The sequence below is a fragment of the Onychostruthus taczanowskii genome, unplaced genomic scaffold (assembly GCF_017590055.1).
Source record: "Onychostruthus taczanowskii isolate IOZ18803 unplaced genomic scaffold, ASM1759005v1 scaffold91, whole genome shotgun sequence".
NCBI lineage: Eukaryota > Metazoa > Chordata > Aves > Passeriformes > Passeridae > Onychostruthus > Onychostruthus taczanowskii.
The window spans coordinates 2,110,637-2,130,851 of NW_024507105.1; the positions used below are offsets into that span (position 1 = coordinate 2,110,637).

Sequence of the window (20,215 nt, forward strand, 5' to 3'; positions counted from 1 at the left end):
TTAGAGTCTGGCAACAGAAGCCATTTAATACCTCCCTTCATTCTTTGTGGAATTACAGGCTTTTGCAATACATGTCATTTCCACCAACAGGTTACCCAAGGTTTCCCCCACCCCACCTCTGTACATCAGTAAACCTTGTGTATTCCCACCAGAGCAGGGTTAACAATATTAGTGGCATCACAACCATCAAGAAAAGGACAAATTTCTATACAAGATTTTTTGCAAAAGTTGCAACAGGATTAGTGCATTACGACAGAACCGAGAGAAAAGAAGAGTTGGCATGCTGGAGTCCAACACAAAGAAAGACAACAGGCAGCTCGTTGGATGTACTATATTGACAAGATACTGATTGGTTACATGGAGAAACATACAATACAAAATACAGAAGAAACCAGTTTTGCTTCCCTCTGCCCCACCCCAAATACTCATCATTGATTTGGTCAATAAGTGGCCCAAGAGCCGGAGTTTGTCTCTAATGCTACAGAGTTTAGTGGTTGTTCTGGGCGCATCGTAGGGGATCAGCCTCAGCTCTTACAGACAGGGAACTTTAAACACGTGTCCCAATATCCCTTTGTTTCCCATAGTGAACTACAGTGCTGTGGGACCTGGCTGCTGCTGGCCTCACCTGCGGGACGGCCACGCTGGCTGGGCAGACACCAGGTCCTGCATCCACCACCACCAGGAAGAGGGAAGAGCAGAAGTTCATATATTAAAAAAGTGACTTAAGACTTAGAATTGAATTAGTATTTGTACAGAAAGGTGCAGGTGGAAGAACTCCCTCCAGCCTATGATCAGAAAGGGATGGAGAATCACAGCGGCGCCGGCAGCAGCCGCCCTACGGTAAGTGCGATCGTTAGCGTGGGTTCCAGTCACTCCTCCACGGGCTCGCAGGCTGCAGCAGCTGCTCAGTTGCTGCAGCACTGGCTTCTGCTCGGCTGGCTGCTCTCCTGAAGGTCCACCACCCGATTCCTGCCCGGGCCACCAGGAGCGTTCTGGGGTTCATTTTTTGGCAGTTTCTTGGCTAGGAAGAAATGGGATGTTAGCAGGGTCCTCCAGAGAGATCAACCTCCTTGCACTGTGTGCCCCAGGCTGGGTGCAGCCTGCTCCAGCCTGAGCCCTCACTGCCAACAGTTTGGGACAGGACAAACGTGCAGTTTGCACTGCGTGCCAAACCACCCCTTCCTTGGCTCTGCCTGCCTGCTCCCATCTCCATCACCACCCCAGACACAGGGAACCTTTGCAAGGCTAAGGCTCCACACGCTCAGGGAATGACCAATCACACCAGTGTGGCAAAGTGCCCCAGTAAGAGCCAGCAGCCCTGGCTGACACAGGACCCTCCTGGGCTGCAGTGCTGGCACTCAGAGCTACCCCAGCCCTACACACAGGCCGTACCTATTGCCATGAAGATTTCATTCACATTCATCGCTGTCTTCGCTGACGTCTCCATGAACAGCAAGCTGTTGTCATCTGCATATGTCTGTGCATCCTACAAACAATCACATCAGAGTGCTAAAGGCAGCCTGGCAGGAGGCCCAAGCAGATTTCATGCACTACACTTGTCAACACACTAACTGCTGGAGAAACACTATGTCCCACCCTGGACCAGAAATTCCCTCCCCTGTCCCTGCTCCCAGCTGGCCTGGATAAGCCAGGGACATGCTCCACCAGCAGCTCTGCATTGCCAGTGTCCCGCAGCTAGGCTGGGGCACAGCCTGACTGAGCCACACAGCACCTGGGAGTGTGTCACCCATTGCAAGGGCACCACAAGCAACCCTGTGCAAGGGCTGGGTAAGAGCCTCTCCTGAGCACTTGCCTCAGATGAGGTAAGAGCTGTGAAGAGCAGAGAACAAGCTAGGAATGATTCCTCATGTGTCTTGTACCCACAAGATGCTGTTTCACACCCTGTAGATATCCCCTCATGAGTAAGGCAGCAAAGGAGGCTGAGGACAGAAGCTTGTGCTCTGTGGGCCTCCTCCTCCTCATTCATCAGGACTTTCATCAGCCAAGGGCCACATGTGTTGTGACAGAATCAAGGGCACAGACCCTGCTCAGTGGCATCCTGCAGTCCTCAGCACAAAACTTCACTTTCATTCTCCCTCAAAGCATATTTTACATAGCTGCCACCTCCCTCACTTAAGCAAAAAGATGCTTTCCTGACCTGCTAGGGTAACAACTTCTCTGGATTCCCACTCACCTGGAAGTCCACAGCTCTCTTGTTAGCAAGGTCTGCCTTGTTTCCTGCTAGTGCAATTACAATATTGGGGCTAGCCTGCCTCTGCAACTCTTTCACCCAGTTCTTGGCTCGTACAAATGTGTCCTGGAAGCAAACAGGAGGCAGCAGTCAGGAAGGGCAGCCATGTAGGAATCCACAGGGCAGATATGATTAGAACAAGGCTTTCCTGTGAGAAGTGTCCTGCCTCTGCAGCACTTGGCAGCAGGATCCTTTATCAGCTCACAGCCTTGGCCGGAGCGGAGGAAGAGGCCTTGAGCAGTTTTCAAGAACTTGGCAGCCCCAGCCAGGTACCTGCAGGGCTGTGACCCAGACCCACCCCCAGGGAGCCTCCTGGCAGCCCCCCAGCCCTGCTCACACTCACTGTGTTGGTGATGTCGTAGACCACGATGGCAGCCTGGGCCCCCCGGTAGTACATGGGGGCCAGGCTGTGGTATCGCTCCTGCCCCGCCGTGTCCCAGATCTCAAACTTCACCGTTGTGTCATCCAGACACACTGTCTGTGTTAGGAAGGCAGCTGCAAGAGAAGGGGGTTTGCCTCAGCTCCAGCAGGATAGGGCCCAGAGCCAGCCCAGGAGCTCAGAGCAGCTCTGCTGGCACATGGAAGTGAGCTGAGCCCTGGAGAGGCCAGTGCCACTCTGCTGTGTCACATCCCCTGTTCACAGGAACCCAGAACCACCACACAGTGACAGGAAGGTGGCCCAGAGAGCCCAAGAGCATCCACAGTGCCAGACCTTCCAGCAGCCTTGCCAGGATCACACAGCCTGTGGCAACACCAAGATCAGACCTGGGGAGCACCAACAACAGCACCAAACTCAGCCCACTTACACCCCACACCCCAGTTTAGTAACTGCTTGTTATCCCAGTGAGTCTAACACCATGTGTTACACACAGCACAGAGGCACAGATACAGACTGAGGCAGAGCACAGCCCTCCACAGAGGGGCATTAGGCCCTGCTTGCCAGTAAGCCACACTTTCAGCTGTGCTCACTCCCTGCACAAGTCACAGAGTGACAACTCAAGCCTTTCCTCAGGACAGCCCCCAGTATTGCTGCTCAGAGACCCACGTGCTAACCAGCCTTTGGTTGATTGGTGACACTGTGCTAATGATTTCAAGCTAATAAACTACTAGACCTGAAAGCACCATGAAAGTAGTTAACAGACTCAGGCTAGAAACAGCCCCAAAACCCCAGGTCAGGGTCTGAAAAGATAATTAAGGGCTATAAACCAAGCTGAAGGCCTCAGTTCCAATTAGAAGCTGGAGCTGAGACACTGGAAACAAAGCCTCAGAGGCCAAGTGTGGGGTTGCCATAGCGTTATTCTCTGCTGTGCTGATCATTACACCAACAAAGTAATTGTGAACCAAGAGTTAAAGCATTAACTGTTGGGCTCTATTTATAGCAAAAATCCCAGACCAGACCAAAATAGCCAGTCTTGCTTCTGACACCCCAGACTGCCCCAGCAAGGTCAGCACCTCGTGGCCACAGGCATCTGGAGCTGGCACTCACCTCCAATTGTGCTCTCCTGGTACTCGTGGAACTGCCCCTTCACGAAGCGCAGGACCAGGCTGGACTTCCCCACCGCTGACTCGCCCAAGAGAACAAGTTTGAACTGGCAGATTTTGTTCCCAGCAGCTGGTCCATTCGGTCGGGCAGCTCCACCTCGACCTGCCATCGTGGTCTAGGTGCAGGAGTGCCGAGAGTTAAGGATGCTGCAGGTTCTGCACTGGGATCCACCTGTAGGCAGGTTGCAACTGGAAGAGGAGGTCAGAGTTAGTGACACGCTCAAGGGACCAGCTGTACCAGTTCTAGAGGGTGGTTTGATCTGCAGCCACCATCAGCACAGACTGGTGGTGGTTCCTTCCCACACTGCAAAGTTATCAGCTGTGAGCACCACAGAGCAGTTCCAGCCTGGCAGCAGCCCCTGCAGCAGGATCTCAGTCTGCAGAGCCTCCCTGGAAAAGAGGTGATGGTAATACGAGCTCTCCTCCCCACCAGTGGGCCCTCCAGCACTTCCACCCTGTATGGATGTTGCACACACCTTGCTGGGGTGAGGCAGGTAAGGAGCACCCAGCACACAGTGGGTGTTACTAGAGCTTTGTCTGTTCAAACAACAATTACTCAGTTCACAGAGGTAACAGAGCTTGACCTTTAGCTCCCTCCTCCTTTCCCGAGTTCACAAGGAAGGGATTTCAGCCTGTCAATGCTGTACAGAGCCATCCCAGTGCCACAGTGACAGGAGGCAGCTCTGCAGGTCACGAGGCATTTGGACAAAAGGAATTTCTAGAGCTGTCTGTTTGTCCTGAGGCACTTACACCACAACACTCTGCACCTCCCAGAGGGCCCAAGGATGGCCCTGGAGCCAGGCAGCCAGTCTGCTACAGGGGGGCACCCGAGGAGGTGCCCACCTCAGAAAGGCACCTGACAGCAGCTGCTCTCTGGGCACAGGCCGTCCCCAGCTCCCCTTCCCATTCCTGCTGCACACCAGGAATCACCACCCAACCTGGTCCAGAGGCAGCACCTAATGCTTCCCACACCCACCCCGCTGCCTCAGCACCCTTATCCCACAGCACTCCAGGTCACCAGGCCACTGGCCATGCTCCTCACATGGACTGTTCAAAGGCAGCATGAACAGTCAGCATCCCCTGGGATCACCACTCCCCAGCTCCAACCTCCCGAGTGCTGCAGAAGCACAAAACCATGGCAGCAACAGCAGGACAAGCTGATTTGCATCCAGAGTTAGCCACAAGTGAATCCCAGGGCCTCCCTAAGCACTAAGCTCTTCTGCCTGCAGAGAACAGGAATGCTTTCCAAGTACACAGTTACAGATTTAGGCACATTTCCTGTACCCTTCACAACTCCCACTTCCCTGTGGATGATAAATGCTACAGCTGATTGCATCTGCTGTGGATCACCACTTTCCCTTCTACTTGCCTAAAGCAGGCTGTTTGTTGAAAGAAAATGCCCCAAAAGCCAATTTCTCCTCATCCTGAGAGTACCCCAAAGAAACTCTGTGTACATCCTGCATTTTCCCAGCAATTAGATACCAATGAATAAGAAGTTTAAAACAGGTCAAACTGGAGCAGTGTCCTGTGAACAAAGCTCAAGCCTCCTCAGCACAGAGTTTCAAACAGCTGCTTTCCAGGGCAAGGCCTGTCCATCTGTGACTGCTTGAGGTTACTTGAACTATGCCTCAAGTTTAAACAATCCCATAGCTTGACAGGGAACCTCCAGCCATTTCAGAGCTACTCTGGAGCCTGTGAGTACCAGCAGCTGGAGAACCCAGCAGCTTACACAACACAAAGCACTTGAGCATACATTGACCTAGAGACATCCCACCTCAAATTGCTCTGAGCAGGAGGCAGTCAGACACCAGCTGTTAAGCTGGTACCAGTCACCAGAGCTGGCAGGTAAGACAGAAACAGAGGAGTAAAACTTCTGAGTGCTGTGGGATGTTTCAGGAGCCAGAGCTGTGAAGTTATTGCTCTGAGTCCCAGCCTTGGGTTAAGCAGTGAAGATATTGTAATTCAGAGCTGAGTCCTTGCAAGTAGCACAGTCAGGACTCCCCTCCCTCTACAGAGGAAGGGCAAACACTGTTTGACAGGATGAGAAAGCTTGATATGAAACAGACCAACAAGTGGCTTTGCTGGACAGTGAGGGTGCACTGCTTGCTGTGGCCAGGAGCAGCTTGGTCACCACCAGGTTCGAGAGGCTCAGCAGCAGCTCTGCATCTCTACCAACCTGAAGAGCCTTCCACCTTTCAGTGCTTCCCCTCTAAACAGAGCTTGCAAGGGAGCAGCTTGGGTTTAACCTTGTATTTATAACTCCCTGGGCAGTCTATCAGCTCCACTGCTGCTCCAGACCAACATTCTGCACAAACACTGTGTGAAGCACAGCGTGCCTGAGTTATGGCCTCCCGAAATCTGATAGTGGTCATTCCCAGAGCAAAACAAGGAAATGAGCTTGTTGACATCCTCAAGCCTTAGCCTGACCTATATTTCACAGATCTTGATGCATTTTGCCATCTGCTTGTGCTACATGAGCTCCAACAGAATTAGGTGAGCACATCTATGTTGAGCTCACTGTGGACAGCCACTGGTCAGTGCAGGCAGGGCAGCAGCCAGAGCTGCTCCAGTTGTGGAGAACCAGATCATCATCTAAGGGTGGTCTGATGCTTGGATACAAGATTACATGGCTTCATGTTCACACGAGGAGTTGCCATATCTTTCAGGTGTTTGATTGGAATTTAGAGACCCCGACTGGTCACTGGTGGCCTTGGGCTTAGGACACAGCCAAGACCTGGATGCCCAGCTGATGGTCACAGGAGGAAGCAAATAACCAAAGGAAGTGCCACCAATGCTGCAGACACACTCCCTGGCAGGACAGGCACTTTCTGCCAATGCCAAGATGTTTGAGGATTGCAGTCAGGCAGAACTGAGCTCTGCAGAGGCAACAGGGAGCTGAACCACACAGCCTGAAGCTGTGCTAGATCAGCCTCCACCCACCAGTGGACACTGAGCTGAGGAACAGGGACTGCTTCCTGCTCTGTGGAGCCATTTCTGGTGCTTGGGGAGCTGCTCATCCTCACACCTCTTCCAGCAGAGGGTTGGGCATTCACCCCTCCCTGCTCCCCACGAGAACCCCAGCACTGACACTCGAGCCAGGGTCAGGCAGACCAAAATAACCACAGCAGTGCCACACAGACAAGGGAAAGCAGCTGAAGTCCCAGCTTGTCTTGCTAATTCAAGCTGTCAGGGCCATGAAAAGGAAGGGCATGGTGGGGTACTCATGTAATCAAGACTAACAGACATTAATTTTTCTACTAGTTTCTTTTAACTAGTGAAACCCAGCAGTTGGGAGATCACAAGAGCCATGAGAAGGCCCGTGCTGGTTTGTTTACCTGCCCTACCCACCTCCTGCTCACTGAAGCACACACAGGACTTCTGCATCCCACAGCAAAAGCACTGATTTTTATTTCTTGTTTGCTTTGAGATCAAAGTCAAGTACCAATTCCTGATGCTGTCCCACAAGTAAGAGCTCCAGGTCTATCACTTCTGCAGTTTGTGCTCCTCCAACCCCTCCTCTGCCTACCAGGGTTTGCTGGAGGGGGCTGTACACAGCCAGGAATATTAAATTCAAGAATCTGAGCACCCTAAATGAGAAAGCACATGCCATGGCTGCTACATTCCCTGCCTGCCCAAGTGCAAGACCATTCTCCATAACTCTCAGGATGCTGGGGAATAGCACCAGAGCCCTTTTCAAACAAACCTCCCCAGGACAAGAACACAAATCTCCACATGGGAATTACTGTCAGATCCCCATGTCAACCCCTGCAGGAGACCTCACCACAGGGAAGCTGCTCATTTAAGGTGTCAGAAGTTACAGAATCTGATATTTTTGCCCTGTGTTAAGCCAGTGGCAAAAACTACTCTGAAAGCTGAGGATATTTAGAAACCCAATCCTGAAGACTCTGGTTACCCAAACGACTGCTGCTGTTCTCAGCTATGCAAGGAGTTGCTTCACTGGGGATTTGTTGGCTCAGAACCAAAATACTCAAGACAAAAGCCCCAGTGAAGTATTTATCTCGTTAAATAGCTGACAGCGTTACATGAATTCCTTGGCAAAGGAAGTCCTGAAGTTACCCAGTGGTTTTGCTTCACCTCACACTGCACAGGCAGCTGGCCCAGGGCTGCAGAGTCAGCTTCAGGACATGGAGCCAGGAGCAAGCAGGACCAGCAGAAAGTGTGGGTCCCACCAGAGCCACACACAGACCACACCAGCCCAGGCTAGCACAGCACGGAATGTCAACTCAATATTCCAATTCATCAATATGATTAACCAGAAAAAACTTCCTGAGCCTGGTCAGGAAGGAGGAGGACCCCCGCCTCTTCCAGGAGGGTCCAGGCTGCAGAGAAAGGAGGAACAGACCCAGCTGTTACACAGGACAACCAAGAAACACTCAACCTACAGAGCTCAGTCCCAGATCCAACCAGGCTCATGCTTTACCTGCTGGCCTCGCTCCAAGATTGCACGAGTTTCATACTCAACCTTTCCACAGAGAATTCTCTGCCTTCTTACCTTCTCCCTCCCCACAGAATGAGCCCTCAGCGCTCTGATCAGCAAGGACACAGTCTGGAGCTCAGGAACTGCTCTGAACTGGGCCACTCTCCAGTTCAGCTGGCAGGAGCTGCACTACAGCCCTAAAGTACAGATTCACAGACCCAAATCAGCTCAGACAGCAGTTTCAGCAGCACTCCCAAGGCTGTGACTAACTCATGATAGTGTAACAATTTCTCTGTGCAGTCCCACATCCAAGACTCACAAAGATTTGGACATGCTCACCTTAAATTAGAGGTAAATAGGATTTCCATTCCAAAGTTGAACTCTTCATTCAGCTACAGACCTGAATTAGTACCATCTTCTCATGTTGTTGATACACACATCTGTTTCCTGACATTTGCACACCCATGGCCTCTGGAGCAGCCCCAGCAGCCAGCTGTTTTCCAAAGCAGCTTTTCCAAAACAACTCTATCCCCAGAGATTTCAAGGCCACCACCCTGCTGTGACAATCCCTCCAGCACAGGCTTCTGTGGAAGAGTTTTACATCACCTCCATCTCCCATTAGCTGCAACTAGCTCCCTGTCCCACAGTGGCTCCCTCTTGGAGCCCTCACCTATTTCCAGTTATCCTCAGCACATCAAGGATGGAGGATCAACCCATGCATTCAGCCTGGACTGATTCAAACGGAACAAAAGCATCAAGGTTTTAATTCTTCAGCAAAGCTTGTTTAACTCCTGTTCAGATGCCCTCAACAGACACAGCTTCACTTTGACCAGACACTCAGCAACACATGCCTTGGATAGCACCCACTGTTCAGTCAGCAAGAAGGCAACATCAGCAATGCAAAGCAGCAAACTGCCACCTGCACTGCAAGGAATCTGTGACCTTCAGAATATCTTTCCCAGACTGCACAAAGATCTCCTGCCTCAAGCAGCTCCTTATTTGGAGTGCTACCAAACCAAAGCAAACATGAAAAACAGTGTTTTCTTATCTGTTTATGCAGAGCTGCTCCAGCAGCTCATTCCTGTGCTCCAGGGGAGGACAGCATTCCCCCCCAGACCTCAGATGAATTTTATACCTCCCCAGTACTGTCACATCCAGGAAGGTTTCCTGTTTCTGGCCAGTGTGTAAGTGTTTTCAGTGTTATTCTGACAACTTCTCAGGACTTGCATAAGAGGCTGCAAACTTCATACCCCAAGGGAAGAAAACAGCTGACTCCAACATTTCCACATTCTATCCTCTTTTAAGTCTGCTGACAGGAATACTCTGGGCTACACCCACTTCATTAGAAGCGTTCCCATTTCATTTCCTGTGTCTGAAAGCACTCGGCATTCCTTCCCCCTCCCTCTTAGGGAGATGCCATGACCACCATCCAGAACTGTGCAGGAGCTGAAGAAGTTTGGATGCAGAGCTGATGACTGGCAGGGCCTAGAGCAAGCCTGGATCCCTGCTGAGATGCAGAAGGGCTTTGCTGGGATGGAGATAATCCCACATCTCAGCACAACAGTTTGGCCAAGCACACACACATCACCAGACAGCTCCTTTACCCACTGCCCAACTGTCCAAGTGGCTGGGAAATCTAAGAATTGGTGAAATCTCAAACTGGGAAACCAAAACCACTACACCAACTCATCAATGGTTTCACAGGAAAGCAAAGTGTACTCTACTAATGCCAAACTAGATAAATGTTTTATCTTACTATGTTCATATCCACATGCCAAGCCAGCCTTTCCCTCCTGCTCTCCAGTAACTCAAACCCTCTCCAGGAGTCCATTTCACCTTGCCTGGGATGTCTCAGCACCCACTTACAGAGCCTACAGTGACCCCTCACTGCCTGGACAGCCTGAAATCAAGTGTCAGCTAAACCAGCCAGAGCATCTTAGCAGAGAAGGTCACCCCAGAAGCAGATTTTTGGTCTGAAGGTATTAACTGCTCCAGCAAACTACTGTGACTCACAAGGGGTCTGAGGTGATTTCAACACTGAGACCCAGCTATGACCCCAAACATTCCTGTCCTTGACCTCCCAGATCCAGCCAGGCTCGCTTGCCTCACTCCAAGAATGCATCAACATTGTCCTGTAGCTGCCTACAGCCACTATCCTGCATTCTTAACTCTTTTCAGACATAATTCTTTCACCTTATTATCCAGGTGAGCTGAAAAGAAATGTAAAAGACTTTCAGAGTCAAGGCAGCAGTGGGTATCAGTGGGTATTTGCAGGAAGCTCCCCCAGACTGCGTGGCATGCCAAGACAATGGACTGAGGTGGCTTTTTTGGCCCCAGCAAGGCTCAGAGGTGGCTCAGGAGCCCCTGCAGAGCACAGGCCCAATGTGAGGCTGTAAACAGGGCAGCCCAAGTGAGCTGACCCTCCACACAAAAAGCTAAGAATAGCAGATGCAAGTTGTTCCACACCAGACTTAAAATAGTCCCTCGACATGTTCTCCTCTCCAGCTTTCCTCCAGCACTGAAAACAGCCAAGGTCAGAGCTCCAGCAGCACAACTGAGGGCAGCAGGGCAGGGGTCAGAGCTGGCCTGGGCTCCCTGCAGGTCCCAGCACCACTCCCAGCTCCTGCCCAGCCCCAGGAGCATCACCAGGAATAAGGTGTGAGCAGTTTCCCCAGGATTTAGCAGGGCAAACCTGTTGCTCACGCTCACAGCTGCACTCCCGGTGCAATCCCACCCCCAGCTCACACACCAGGGTCTGTCCTGCTGTGACAGAGATAAGGACAGCCTCGCTCGAGATCCCCTTACAGACAAGCCACAAAATGTCCTTGCAGCCCCAGGGCCCTCCAGCCCCGTGGGTTTCCCTTCACAAGGGCCCTCGAGGGGCACAGGGCTGTGCTTGGCAGCAGCAGTGGCCCAGGCCAGGCTGCCCTGGAGCCCGTTTGCAGCAAACCAGTTCACTTCCCTCACTCCAGCAGCTCCCGGGACCCCAGCTGGGCCTCCCAGCTCCTGGAGCTTCCATTCCCCGCTCAGCGGCTGAGCGGCTATTACAAAACACGATCCCACCACGAAAACCCCTTCCCCAGCCCCACTGAACTCCACTCAGCCGCGGCTGGGACAGACGGCAACCGGGGCACAGCTCCCGGACAACCCCACGGTACCGGCTGCTCCTTCCCGCTGGCCCGGGAGGAGCCCGACCCGAGCACCCACAGCGCCGCCGGGCCGCCTGCCCCGAGCCGGGCACCGTGCCCCGGGCTCGTCTCCCGGTACCGCAGGCCGGAGCCGCCGCTGCCCCGCCTCGCACGGCACGCAGGGCCCCGCTAGGCCGGCACACGGCGGGGGTACCGGGCCGCACACAGCCCCCGCCCCGCCGGCGGCAGCGCCCGTCAGCCCCAGCGCCGCCCCGCCCGGCACGGCGGCGCCACCGAGCCCCCGCTCCGCTCCCGCCACGGGGCCCCGCAAGCGGCGCGGCCCGGCTGCCGCCCTCGGCAGAGCGAGATCCCGGGGAACGGCTCCACCCCCTCGGGCCGGGCTCGGCCACCTCGGCGCCAAAGGCGCGGACGCGGCCGCACTCACCGCCCGCAGCGCCGCTCCCGCCGGTGCGTCTCGCAGGCCCCGGCCCTCACTTCCGCCTTTACCCGTTCCGCTTCCGGACCCCACCACCCCTTCCGCCCCCCGCTCTCCGGCCACAGGCAGACGCAGCTGCCAATCACCCCCCTCCTGCCCCGCCCCCGCCCCGCCCCGGTGAGCTCTGCGTGACGTCATGGCGCTCCCGCGGGGACTGCTGGGAGTTGTAGTCCGGGGGAGTCCCGGTGCGACCGGCCCCGTGAGGGACTCGGGCGTGGCGCGGCGGACGGAGAATCAGCGGAGCCGGGGCTGGAAAAATAGAGCCTTTATTTCTCGGTGTTGCGGGGAGCGTGGGAGAGGCGGGGCGGAACAACACGAACTACAGCCGCGGAGGGGCGGCAGCGCCCGTGACCCCCGGGCAAACCGGAGACATCACCGGAGATCCCTACGCTGCCCCGCCACGTCCCACCGCCCCGGGAGACCCGGGCGGGGCTGTAGAAAAGGCCCCGTGGGCCAAGAGTATAAAACCGTATCAAAATCCCTGCGCGTGTTCGGAGTGCGGGTCCCGGGACCCCCGGGGAGGGTCCCGCGGCGGAGAGCCCCGGTGCGGCTCCCGCCGGTGCGGCTCCCGCCGGTGCCCGCGGGGTCACTGGGAGCTGGTGGAGCCGGATCGCGGCTGCGGGCGGGCGCGGCACCAAGCCCCGACAGAGCAGCCGGGGAAGGAACGGGCGGAGCGGGGCGGCAGCGGCGGCGGCTGCGAGTCCGAGCCCCGGCGGGGGTCGGCACCGGGAGCGGGGCTGTCCCCCCGCAGCGGGCGCGGCCCCTCGGCGCCCAGCCAGGGGTGCGTGGCGGCGGCGTGGGCAGAGCGGCTGCGGACCGGGCAGCGTTTGGCCCGGGGGCTGTCGCTGGGGGAGCTGAGGGAGCTGGGGGGCACCGGGGGCGAGGGGCGCGCCGGGGCAGCGGGCGGCGAGACGGCGGCGGGCAGACGGCAGGGACAGGCGGGGGAGTGCGGGGTGCCCAGGTGAGCCTTGAGCAGCTCCATCATGCCCTGCAGCTCCCGGCTGAGGTGAGAAACCTCCCGGTTGAGGTGGTTGATCTGGAGGAGGACAGACAGCAGTGAGCGCCCGCCGGTGTCTCCGGGGGTTTTGGGGACGTGCACCCACCTCTGCTCCCCACCGCACCTCCTGGTTGAGCCTGCCGATGTTCTGCTTTATCTGCTCTGCCTCCACCACCAGGGCTGGGCTGCCGGGGTCAGTCCCTGCTGGGGGGGAGGCAGACAGCGGTGGGACGCCGTGCCAAGCCCCAGGGCTGGCACTGTGCCCTGCCCGGCGCTGCTGGCACTACCTGCGCCGGGGGAGTCCCTCGCAGCGCCCGGCGGCGGCTCCGTGCTGAAGCAGAAGCTCTGTGCCTCCGAAGTCCCTCCGTTGTCTTCAATGCCATCCACCACTCTAGAGCAGGAGGAGGTGAGGTTTGCCCCGAGCAGGAGGGGTGAGGCTCGGGGGGAAACTGGGTACCAGGGAGATGCTCCAGAGGAGATCCAAGCCTCTCTCAGCAGAGCTGGGAGAGGTGAAGTGCAGCAGATCCATTTCTGCAGCAGAACATCCCCCCCAGATGCTGGAGCCATCAACGTGACTAAACCCAGCTGCATGTTGCACTCCAGGAGGTTTTGCCCTGGCTGTCTGTCCTGCAGTACCCTCCCCCAGTTCTCTCCAACCCCATTTCCTGGCCTTCTGTCTACCTCATCCTCCTGTACTGCAAAGGCTCTCTCTGCCAATTCCCCGGGTTGCACAGAGCCAGGCCAGGACATACCTGCGTGCCAGCGTGGCAGAGCTGCAGCCCCTGCCCCAGCCTTGGGGACTGAGAGCACAGACTCCCCTTCCAGGGCCGTGCACAGCCCCAGCCCCAGGGCTGTGAGCACAGGAAGGGGCCTGAGCAGCAGGACACGCACCCACCTCCATCTCGCTGCCCTCCCGCAGGTTGAAGGTCAGGTCCTGGTGGATGTCAGCTGTGAACTTGCTGGCGTACTCTGGGTAGAGCTGCAGCACTTCACAGAGCCCCCGCAGGCCGATGTGCTGCAGGTCACAGTAGGTCAGAGCCTTCACGTCCGCGTTGGTCTTGATCACCTGGTCCGTTCTGCACAGGTCGGCTCCAATCAAATCCCCTTTGCCTGCAGGAGGGGTGGGCTAGTGACACGAGCCCCTCACCCTGCCGGGCAGCAGGAAGGGCTGGGGCAGAGCCCACGCCACCTGCCCTCACCCAGGATGGCCAGGACCACGTTGTCCTTCAGCACCTCGAGGGAGCCGGAGCACACGAAGTAGTTGGCCTGCAAGGCGTCGCCCTGGCGCAGCAGATACTCCCCCGGGGCACAGAACGAGGTCTTGATGTGGAGCGAGAGGGAGCGCAGGCAGCCCCGGCTGGCCGTCTCGAAGATGGGCAGCTGCAGGATGTCCTTGTTCAGGTGCATGGCCACGTCCGCACGCAGCTCGTCGGGGAAGTCGTGCAGCAGCTGGGGACAGAGGAGCCGGGGCTCTGGGCACGAGGGGCAGGGAGCAGCTTTCCTGCGGGGAATCTCGCTGCTGAGCTGCCCTGGTGTCTCAGCACTCCCGAGGGGCAGAGGCAGGCACTGCGGTAATCAGATGCTAATCTGCTAATCTGCTCCCTATGCCTGTCCCGCTCCCCGTGCTGTCAGAATTTGCTCCTCCAGCACCACTCTGAGCTGGCCCTGCCATCCCCATTGCTCCCCACAGGTGCAGGCCGGGGCTGGAGGGGGCTGGCCGAGCCCCACCAACACCTCCTACCTCATTAACATCAATGCCGTTGTTCACCGACCAGGTGGTCTGGAAATACTCCAGCATCCTCTGCTTGAGCTGCTGGGGCAGGTGATGGACGCGGATGAAGTCCTTGAGGTCCTTCATGCGGGTGTGGTAGAGCGAGCGGCGCGAGTACATGCGCTGGATGATGGCCGTGACATTGCCGAACACAACGGCGTGCATCAGCGCTGGGGGCAGGAGGGCAGCGTCAGCCCCGCGGGGACAGCGGGGACACGGCACGGGGCTGCTCCCCAAACCCCGCCCAAGGCTGCCTCACAGTCCTGCGAGAAACTGCTCACTTTGAAAATTTAAGAGGGTTTATTAAACCTTAATAAAAATACAACAAAGGACTAAGTTACTGCCCCGGATAAGGGACACGCACACTCATTCTTTTTTGCTTGTCCTAGACAACCCCGGGTGTCTGATGGTCACAATACAGGGGGAGGAAAAGGAACTATGGAGACAACAGAGGACACCTAAACTACAATACACAACTATACATCACTAAAGCTTTCCTTAATATTCACACAACAGTTGTCCTTTAATTGCAAGAGCCAATCATCTCATTATCCATCTATAAAAATCCCATCACCTCCGAGACATGAACTTTAAGGAATTTAGAGATTTTAAAGGAGCTAAGATTTTTAGTTAGGGATAAGCTTTATTGGAGTTAATTAAAATAAATGGGTAGGCCTTGATGAAGTTAAGACTTAGTAGTTAACTAATTAATAATCGATTGCTTGTCAACACAATGTTTGGCTAACTGGGTTTATAATGAAGAATATAGAAATTGATAAATAGCTTTAGGAACATAAGACAATTGTGGGCCTCCTCTGTTCTGAAACCTATTGAAGACAGGAATGAGAGTTTCACCAAGAGTTCATTTGTCATATTTGCATTGAAAAGGTAGAAAGGTCAGAATGAGGAAGACTTCATTTACTTCCTCATTTTGGGACCCCTCCCCATGAAAGGGACCACTGACCCATTTCAAGGAACAAACCATGCATGCTTAATAGCTTTTGAATTAATTAGCATACGAAGCGGGGAATGGGATGTACCAAAATTATGAATATGGATTTGTATTTTGGGTATCCAATAGTTGTATGGATAAAAGGACTCTGTAGTCACCTGTAAATTGCAGCATGTATTTGGGAGCTATCCCACACAACACCACAATAAACACACACTTTCTAACTTTAAACTGTTAGAGAGTTTTTGTCCGTCGCAGTTGGATATCGGTACTAGATCAATATCCACATTTTTTAATAAATCACCTCCCCCAGCACCCTGCCTGGCAGCCCGAGGTGAGCACCCCGCCCAGCCCCGCTGCTCCCTCACCCCCGATGAGCATGGTGCAGATGGAGAAGATCTTCTCGGTGTCCGTGTTGGCGCAGACGTTGCCGAAGCCCACGCTGGTCAGGCTGCTGAGGGTGAAGTAGAGGGAGGCGATGTAGGCGCTGCGGATGGAGGGGCCCCCCACCGAATTGTTGATGTAGGGAGCCTCCAGCCTCTTGCCCAGCTCGTGCAGCCAGCCTGCCAAGCACAGCCCGGGGTTAGCACCTGCAGGAGCCAGCGGAGAGGGCTGCAGCCCTGGCTGTGCTCCCCGCAGCCCAGCGGGGATGCAGAGCCCCAGCACGCCTCCGGCCCGCGCTCACCGATGTCCCAGGTGCGGGGGTCGTTGCTCTCCAGCTCCTTGCGGCCGATGACGTACCAGATGCAGGCCATCCAGTGGGCCAGCAGGGCGAACATGGACATGAGCAGCGTGAGCACCATGGCGCTGTACTGCGAGTAGCGGTCCAGCTTCTGCAGCAGCCGCAGCAGCCGCAGCAGCCGCACCGTCTTCAGCAGGTGAACCAGCGAGGTCTGGGGGGCAGGCAGGAAGGTGAACCTGGTGCAGCTGCAGGAAGGGACAAGAAGGGACCCCAACACTGCCCCTGGGGCAGGAACCCTTTGTGACCCCCACAGCTGCCAGGAGGGTGATGGGTTACAGGGCAAGGCAGGGGCAGCTCATCCCCAATCAGCCTTGCAGCCCTGTGCCCAACTCCCAGCAGGCAGACAGGGTTGTGGCTTATCAGGGCACCTGTGGGTTGTCATGGTCCCCTGTCAGTATAGGAGATGTGGCTGTTGGAGAGGGGCAGGGAGGCGGGCAGCAGCTTTGCTGTTGAAGGCTGTGTTTGTGCCAGCAGCACTCACCACGGTCACGTTGAAGATGTAGAGCAGATCGAAGGGCAGAGCAGCAATCAGATCCACGAAGAACCAGGTGGCCACGTAATGGATGCAGATGGAGCGAGGGTCGTACACAACCTGGCCCGACTGGCTCACGTACGTTGTCCGGAAGTTCAGGATGATATCTACCCCAGGAGAGCAGGACCAGCCCTCAGCACCCCTGCTGTGGCTGGCAGAGCTGAGCCAGCTTCCACAGCCAACATTGGTGTCGCTTCTGGTGTGCCCAGGGGCACAACAATCCCAACTCCCCTCTCCATCACCCCTGATCCCTGCCCCACCATGTCCTGGATCCTGGATCAGTGCTGAGCTGTCGCCGTGATATTTCTATGAAAATCCCTTCACCCAGGATTTTTCTCCTGATAAGATGAGAAGCCTCAGAGGAAAAGAAAAACAGTAATTATCTGCTGCTGTGGAATGCAACAGGCGCATCTTTGATTGGTCCATGTTGGTTTTTTCTAATTAATGGCCAATCACAGTCAGCTGGCTCGGACTCTCTGAGTCATGAGCTTTTGTTATGATTCCATTCTTTTCCTTTCCAGCCTTCTGACAGATCCTTTCTTTCTATTCTTTTTAGTATAGTTTTAGTATAGCATTATAATATAATATCATATAATATGATATGATACTATATGATATTATATGATATAATACCATACCATATATCATATCACATCATAATATAATATAATAAATCAACCTTCTGAAACACAGAGTCAAGATTCTCATCTCTTCCCTCGCCCTGGGACCCTTGATCACAGCCATGCTGAGCCCCAGACCTACCCAGGATGAAGAGCATCTCTACGGCGATGTCGCTGACAATGGTGCTGCGGGCAGCTGACAGGCTGTCCTCCGTGCCCGTGAAGCAGACATTGTAGGGGACAGTGATAGCCACGTAGAAGGTGGCCAGCAGGATCAGCCAGTCCCAGAGAGCCTTGAAGATGCTGTAGTGGAGCAGGATGAAGCGGGACTTCTGTACCGAGGCCACCTTGTACTCGGGGATGGAGGGCTTGTTCTCAAACACGTTCTGCAGGGCAAACGTGGGGTGGGACGGGGGTGCTGCAGGGGCCATCCCACACGAGGGGTGAAGGCCACCACAGCCACCACTCCTCCTGAGTCCTGCCAGCCAGCTGGCACCCCCTGATGCCAGGGTGATGATGCCCTTTTCCTGCATTGTGGTCACCCTCAGGGATGGGCACAGAACCCCTGATTGCAGCACAGCAATTAATGCAATGCACACCAATTAATGCAATGTCATTGCTATTAACAGTAATCCCCTGGCAATGCCAACAGCTGCCTGGAACCATCTCAGGTGCCAAATCACATGGGGGGGCAGAGGAGGGGAGAGGTGAGGGCAGAGCCAGGGCCATCCCACCCAGATCCCCAAAATTCAAGACTGGTGCACTGATATCCTTTGCCTGCTCATCAGCTCTGGGACCCAGCAGCTCTCAGACCCTCCTTCTGCCCCCACAACTGCAGGGGGTGCCCTGTACTGGGCACAGCAGCTGTGCAAAGGGGCTGGCACAGGACTGTGCCCCATCTGGCAGCTCCACAGCTCTGGCACCCTGGTTACAGCTCTCCCCAGAGCCAGCGTGGCTGTGCTCAGAGCCAGCACTGGGGTTTCCTGACAGTGAGTGTATGAGGAGAGGCACAGCTCTGCCAGAGCTGCCAGGTCTGCTGTCTCAACAGCAAGCTCTGGGCACCCACTGGGTTCTCCTGCTGCCAACCAAACACAAGTGCAGCCTGGGTACAGCGTGGCTGCCAGAGCTGGGGGGCATTTCAGTACTTGGCAAGCCAGGGAGAGACGTGCATGGGAGCAGCATCCCAGTGAGGCTGGGCTCTGCTGGGGGCTGCTCTCGGGAGAGCTGCTGCACTGCCAGTTCACCACAGCCCCAGCGTGGAAGGCACTGGGCAAAACTGGGGCTCCCCCAGGTCCTTACACGGTTGATTTTCATCTCGCCACGGTCCCTCCGGACAAACTGGCTGCTGAGCTGGTGCAGCATGGTCCGGCCCTGCCTCCGTGCAGCCCTCAGGTGAGAGTTCCCAGGCTTCTTGCTCCTCTGCTTCTCACTCCTCTGCTTCTCTGCAGTGGACAGGGCACACTGAGTCAGTGGGAGTGCCGTGCCATGGGTGTACGTGTTCCCCACCAGGGAACAGGGAGCCCCTTTGCCACGTGCCCACTGCACACACTGCTCCCTGAGTCCCATCCCCGTTCCACAGCTCACCCTCCTTCTTGTCACCAGGGTGGCTCCTGCCTCGGCTCTCTGTGATGTCCTTGAAGGAGAAGAGGAAGAGCACCACCTCCCCCTTCTCATTCTTGATGGGCATGATGTCCAGCAGGCACCAGAAGGCAGCTCCTGGGTGCAGGAGAGAGTTGGTGAAGGCAGGGCAGCTCCCCCCCAGCCATGAGACCATGAGAGGGCAAACCCCAGCTGGAGCTGTGGCCAGCACCCAGCCCCTTGTGCCACTCACCACCCTTCTTGTAGAAGCAGACCTCAGCCTGGTACTCCTGCCTGCTGTCCAGCGCCTTCTCGATGCTCTGCAGGACGGGCTCGCTGGTGTCAGCCCCGCAGAGGAAGCGGCAGCTGCAGTTCTTCTGCATGACCTCGGTGCGGGCAAAGCCCGTGAGGTCGCAGAAGCCGTCGGAGCAGTAGACGATGGGGAAGCCACAGCGGCCCTGAGCGTTTGCCAGGATGAAGTTGCTGTCTGAAAGGAGACACAGCTGCCCCCGAGGCCTTGGGACCACCTCAGGAGGCACAAACAGCAGCCCAGCCTTGGGATCACCTCAGGGGGCACAAACAGCAGCCCAGACTTGGGACCACCTCAGAGGGCACAAACAGCAGCCCAGCCCTCCTGGCTCCCGATGTTTCCCTCTGGCAAGTGAAGCCAGATCTCCATGTGGCTGCTGGCTGCCCCTAGCTGCTCCCAGAGCTTGCTCATCTCCTGTCCTGCTGCTCCCAGCCCAGGCAGGACCCCAGCCCCATGCAGTGGAAGGGGAAGGAGCCCAGATCTGTCTCCCGCCCCCATCACCCACGCGAGGCAGCTCACGCCTCCCCCTCACCATCTGCCACTCTGCCAGGGCTCAGGGAGCTTAATGGGAGCAGCAGCTCCCGGCTGGGCGTGCCCAGCCCAGGGGTGCCCAGCTGTGGTGCTGAGATCCCCAGAGGTGTGGGTGCTGAGAAACCAGCTGAGAGGGTGGGAGAAAAACCATCAAGGGCCAGCACACAGCTGCCGTGGGCCAGGGATGAGCTGCAGCATCCTCGGCCTCTCAGCAGCACAGAGCCACCCCAGCATCACCCAGCCCTGGCGGTGGGAGGTGGCACAAGCCACAGCAAAGTCCTCGCCAGCCCTGTGCCCTGCCCAGTGACAGAAGAGCTGTTCAGCCCC

At 56.0% G+C, this 20,215-nt stretch overlaps 3 protein-coding genes across 3 annotated transcripts; all 3 read right to left on the bottom strand.

Moving 5' to 3' along the window:
- RAB5C (RAB5C, member RAS oncogene family) lies at positions 1 to 11,935 on the bottom strand. Its single transcript, XM_041426324.1, has 6 exons — positions 11,805 to 11,935; positions 3,738 to 3,982; positions 2,595 to 2,746; positions 2,195 to 2,317; positions 1,393 to 1,486; positions 1 to 1,021 (listed from the first exon to the last, which is right to left on the bottom strand). Exons 2-6 carry the CDS (start codon positions 3,901 to 3,903, stop codon positions 906 to 908), a joined length of 651 nt encoding a protein of 216 aa, XP_041282258.1. The 5' UTR covers positions 3,904 to 3,982; positions 11,805 to 11,935; the 3' UTR covers positions 1 to 905.
- Positions 11,936 to 12,020: 85 nt separating this feature from the next.
- On the bottom strand, positions 12,021 to 13,419 carry LOC121347552 (potassium voltage-gated channel subfamily H member 4-like). Its single transcript, XM_041426266.1, has 3 exons — positions 13,140 to 13,419; positions 12,977 to 13,053; positions 12,021 to 12,891 (listed from the first exon to the last, which is right to left on the bottom strand). Exons 1-3 carry the CDS (start codon positions 13,417 to 13,419, stop codon positions 12,442 to 12,444), a joined length of 807 nt encoding a protein of 268 aa, XP_041282200.1. The 3' UTR covers positions 12,021 to 12,441.
- An 81-nt stretch (positions 13,420 to 13,500) lies between these two features.
- LOC121347724 (potassium voltage-gated channel subfamily H member 4-like) lies at positions 13,501 to 19,430 on the bottom strand. The gene is made up of 10 exons (XM_041426586.1): positions 19,301 to 19,430; positions 19,054 to 19,185; positions 18,769 to 18,911; positions 17,612 to 17,855; positions 16,799 to 16,956; positions 16,261 to 16,468; positions 15,944 to 16,138; positions 14,594 to 14,793; positions 14,052 to 14,301; positions 13,501 to 13,962 (listed from the first exon to the last, which is right to left on the bottom strand). Exons 1-10 carry the CDS (start codon positions 19,428 to 19,430, stop codon positions 13,535 to 13,537), a joined length of 2,088 nt encoding a protein of 695 aa, XP_041282520.1. The 3' UTR covers positions 13,501 to 13,534.
- Positions 19,431 to 20,215: the final 785 nt, after the last annotated feature.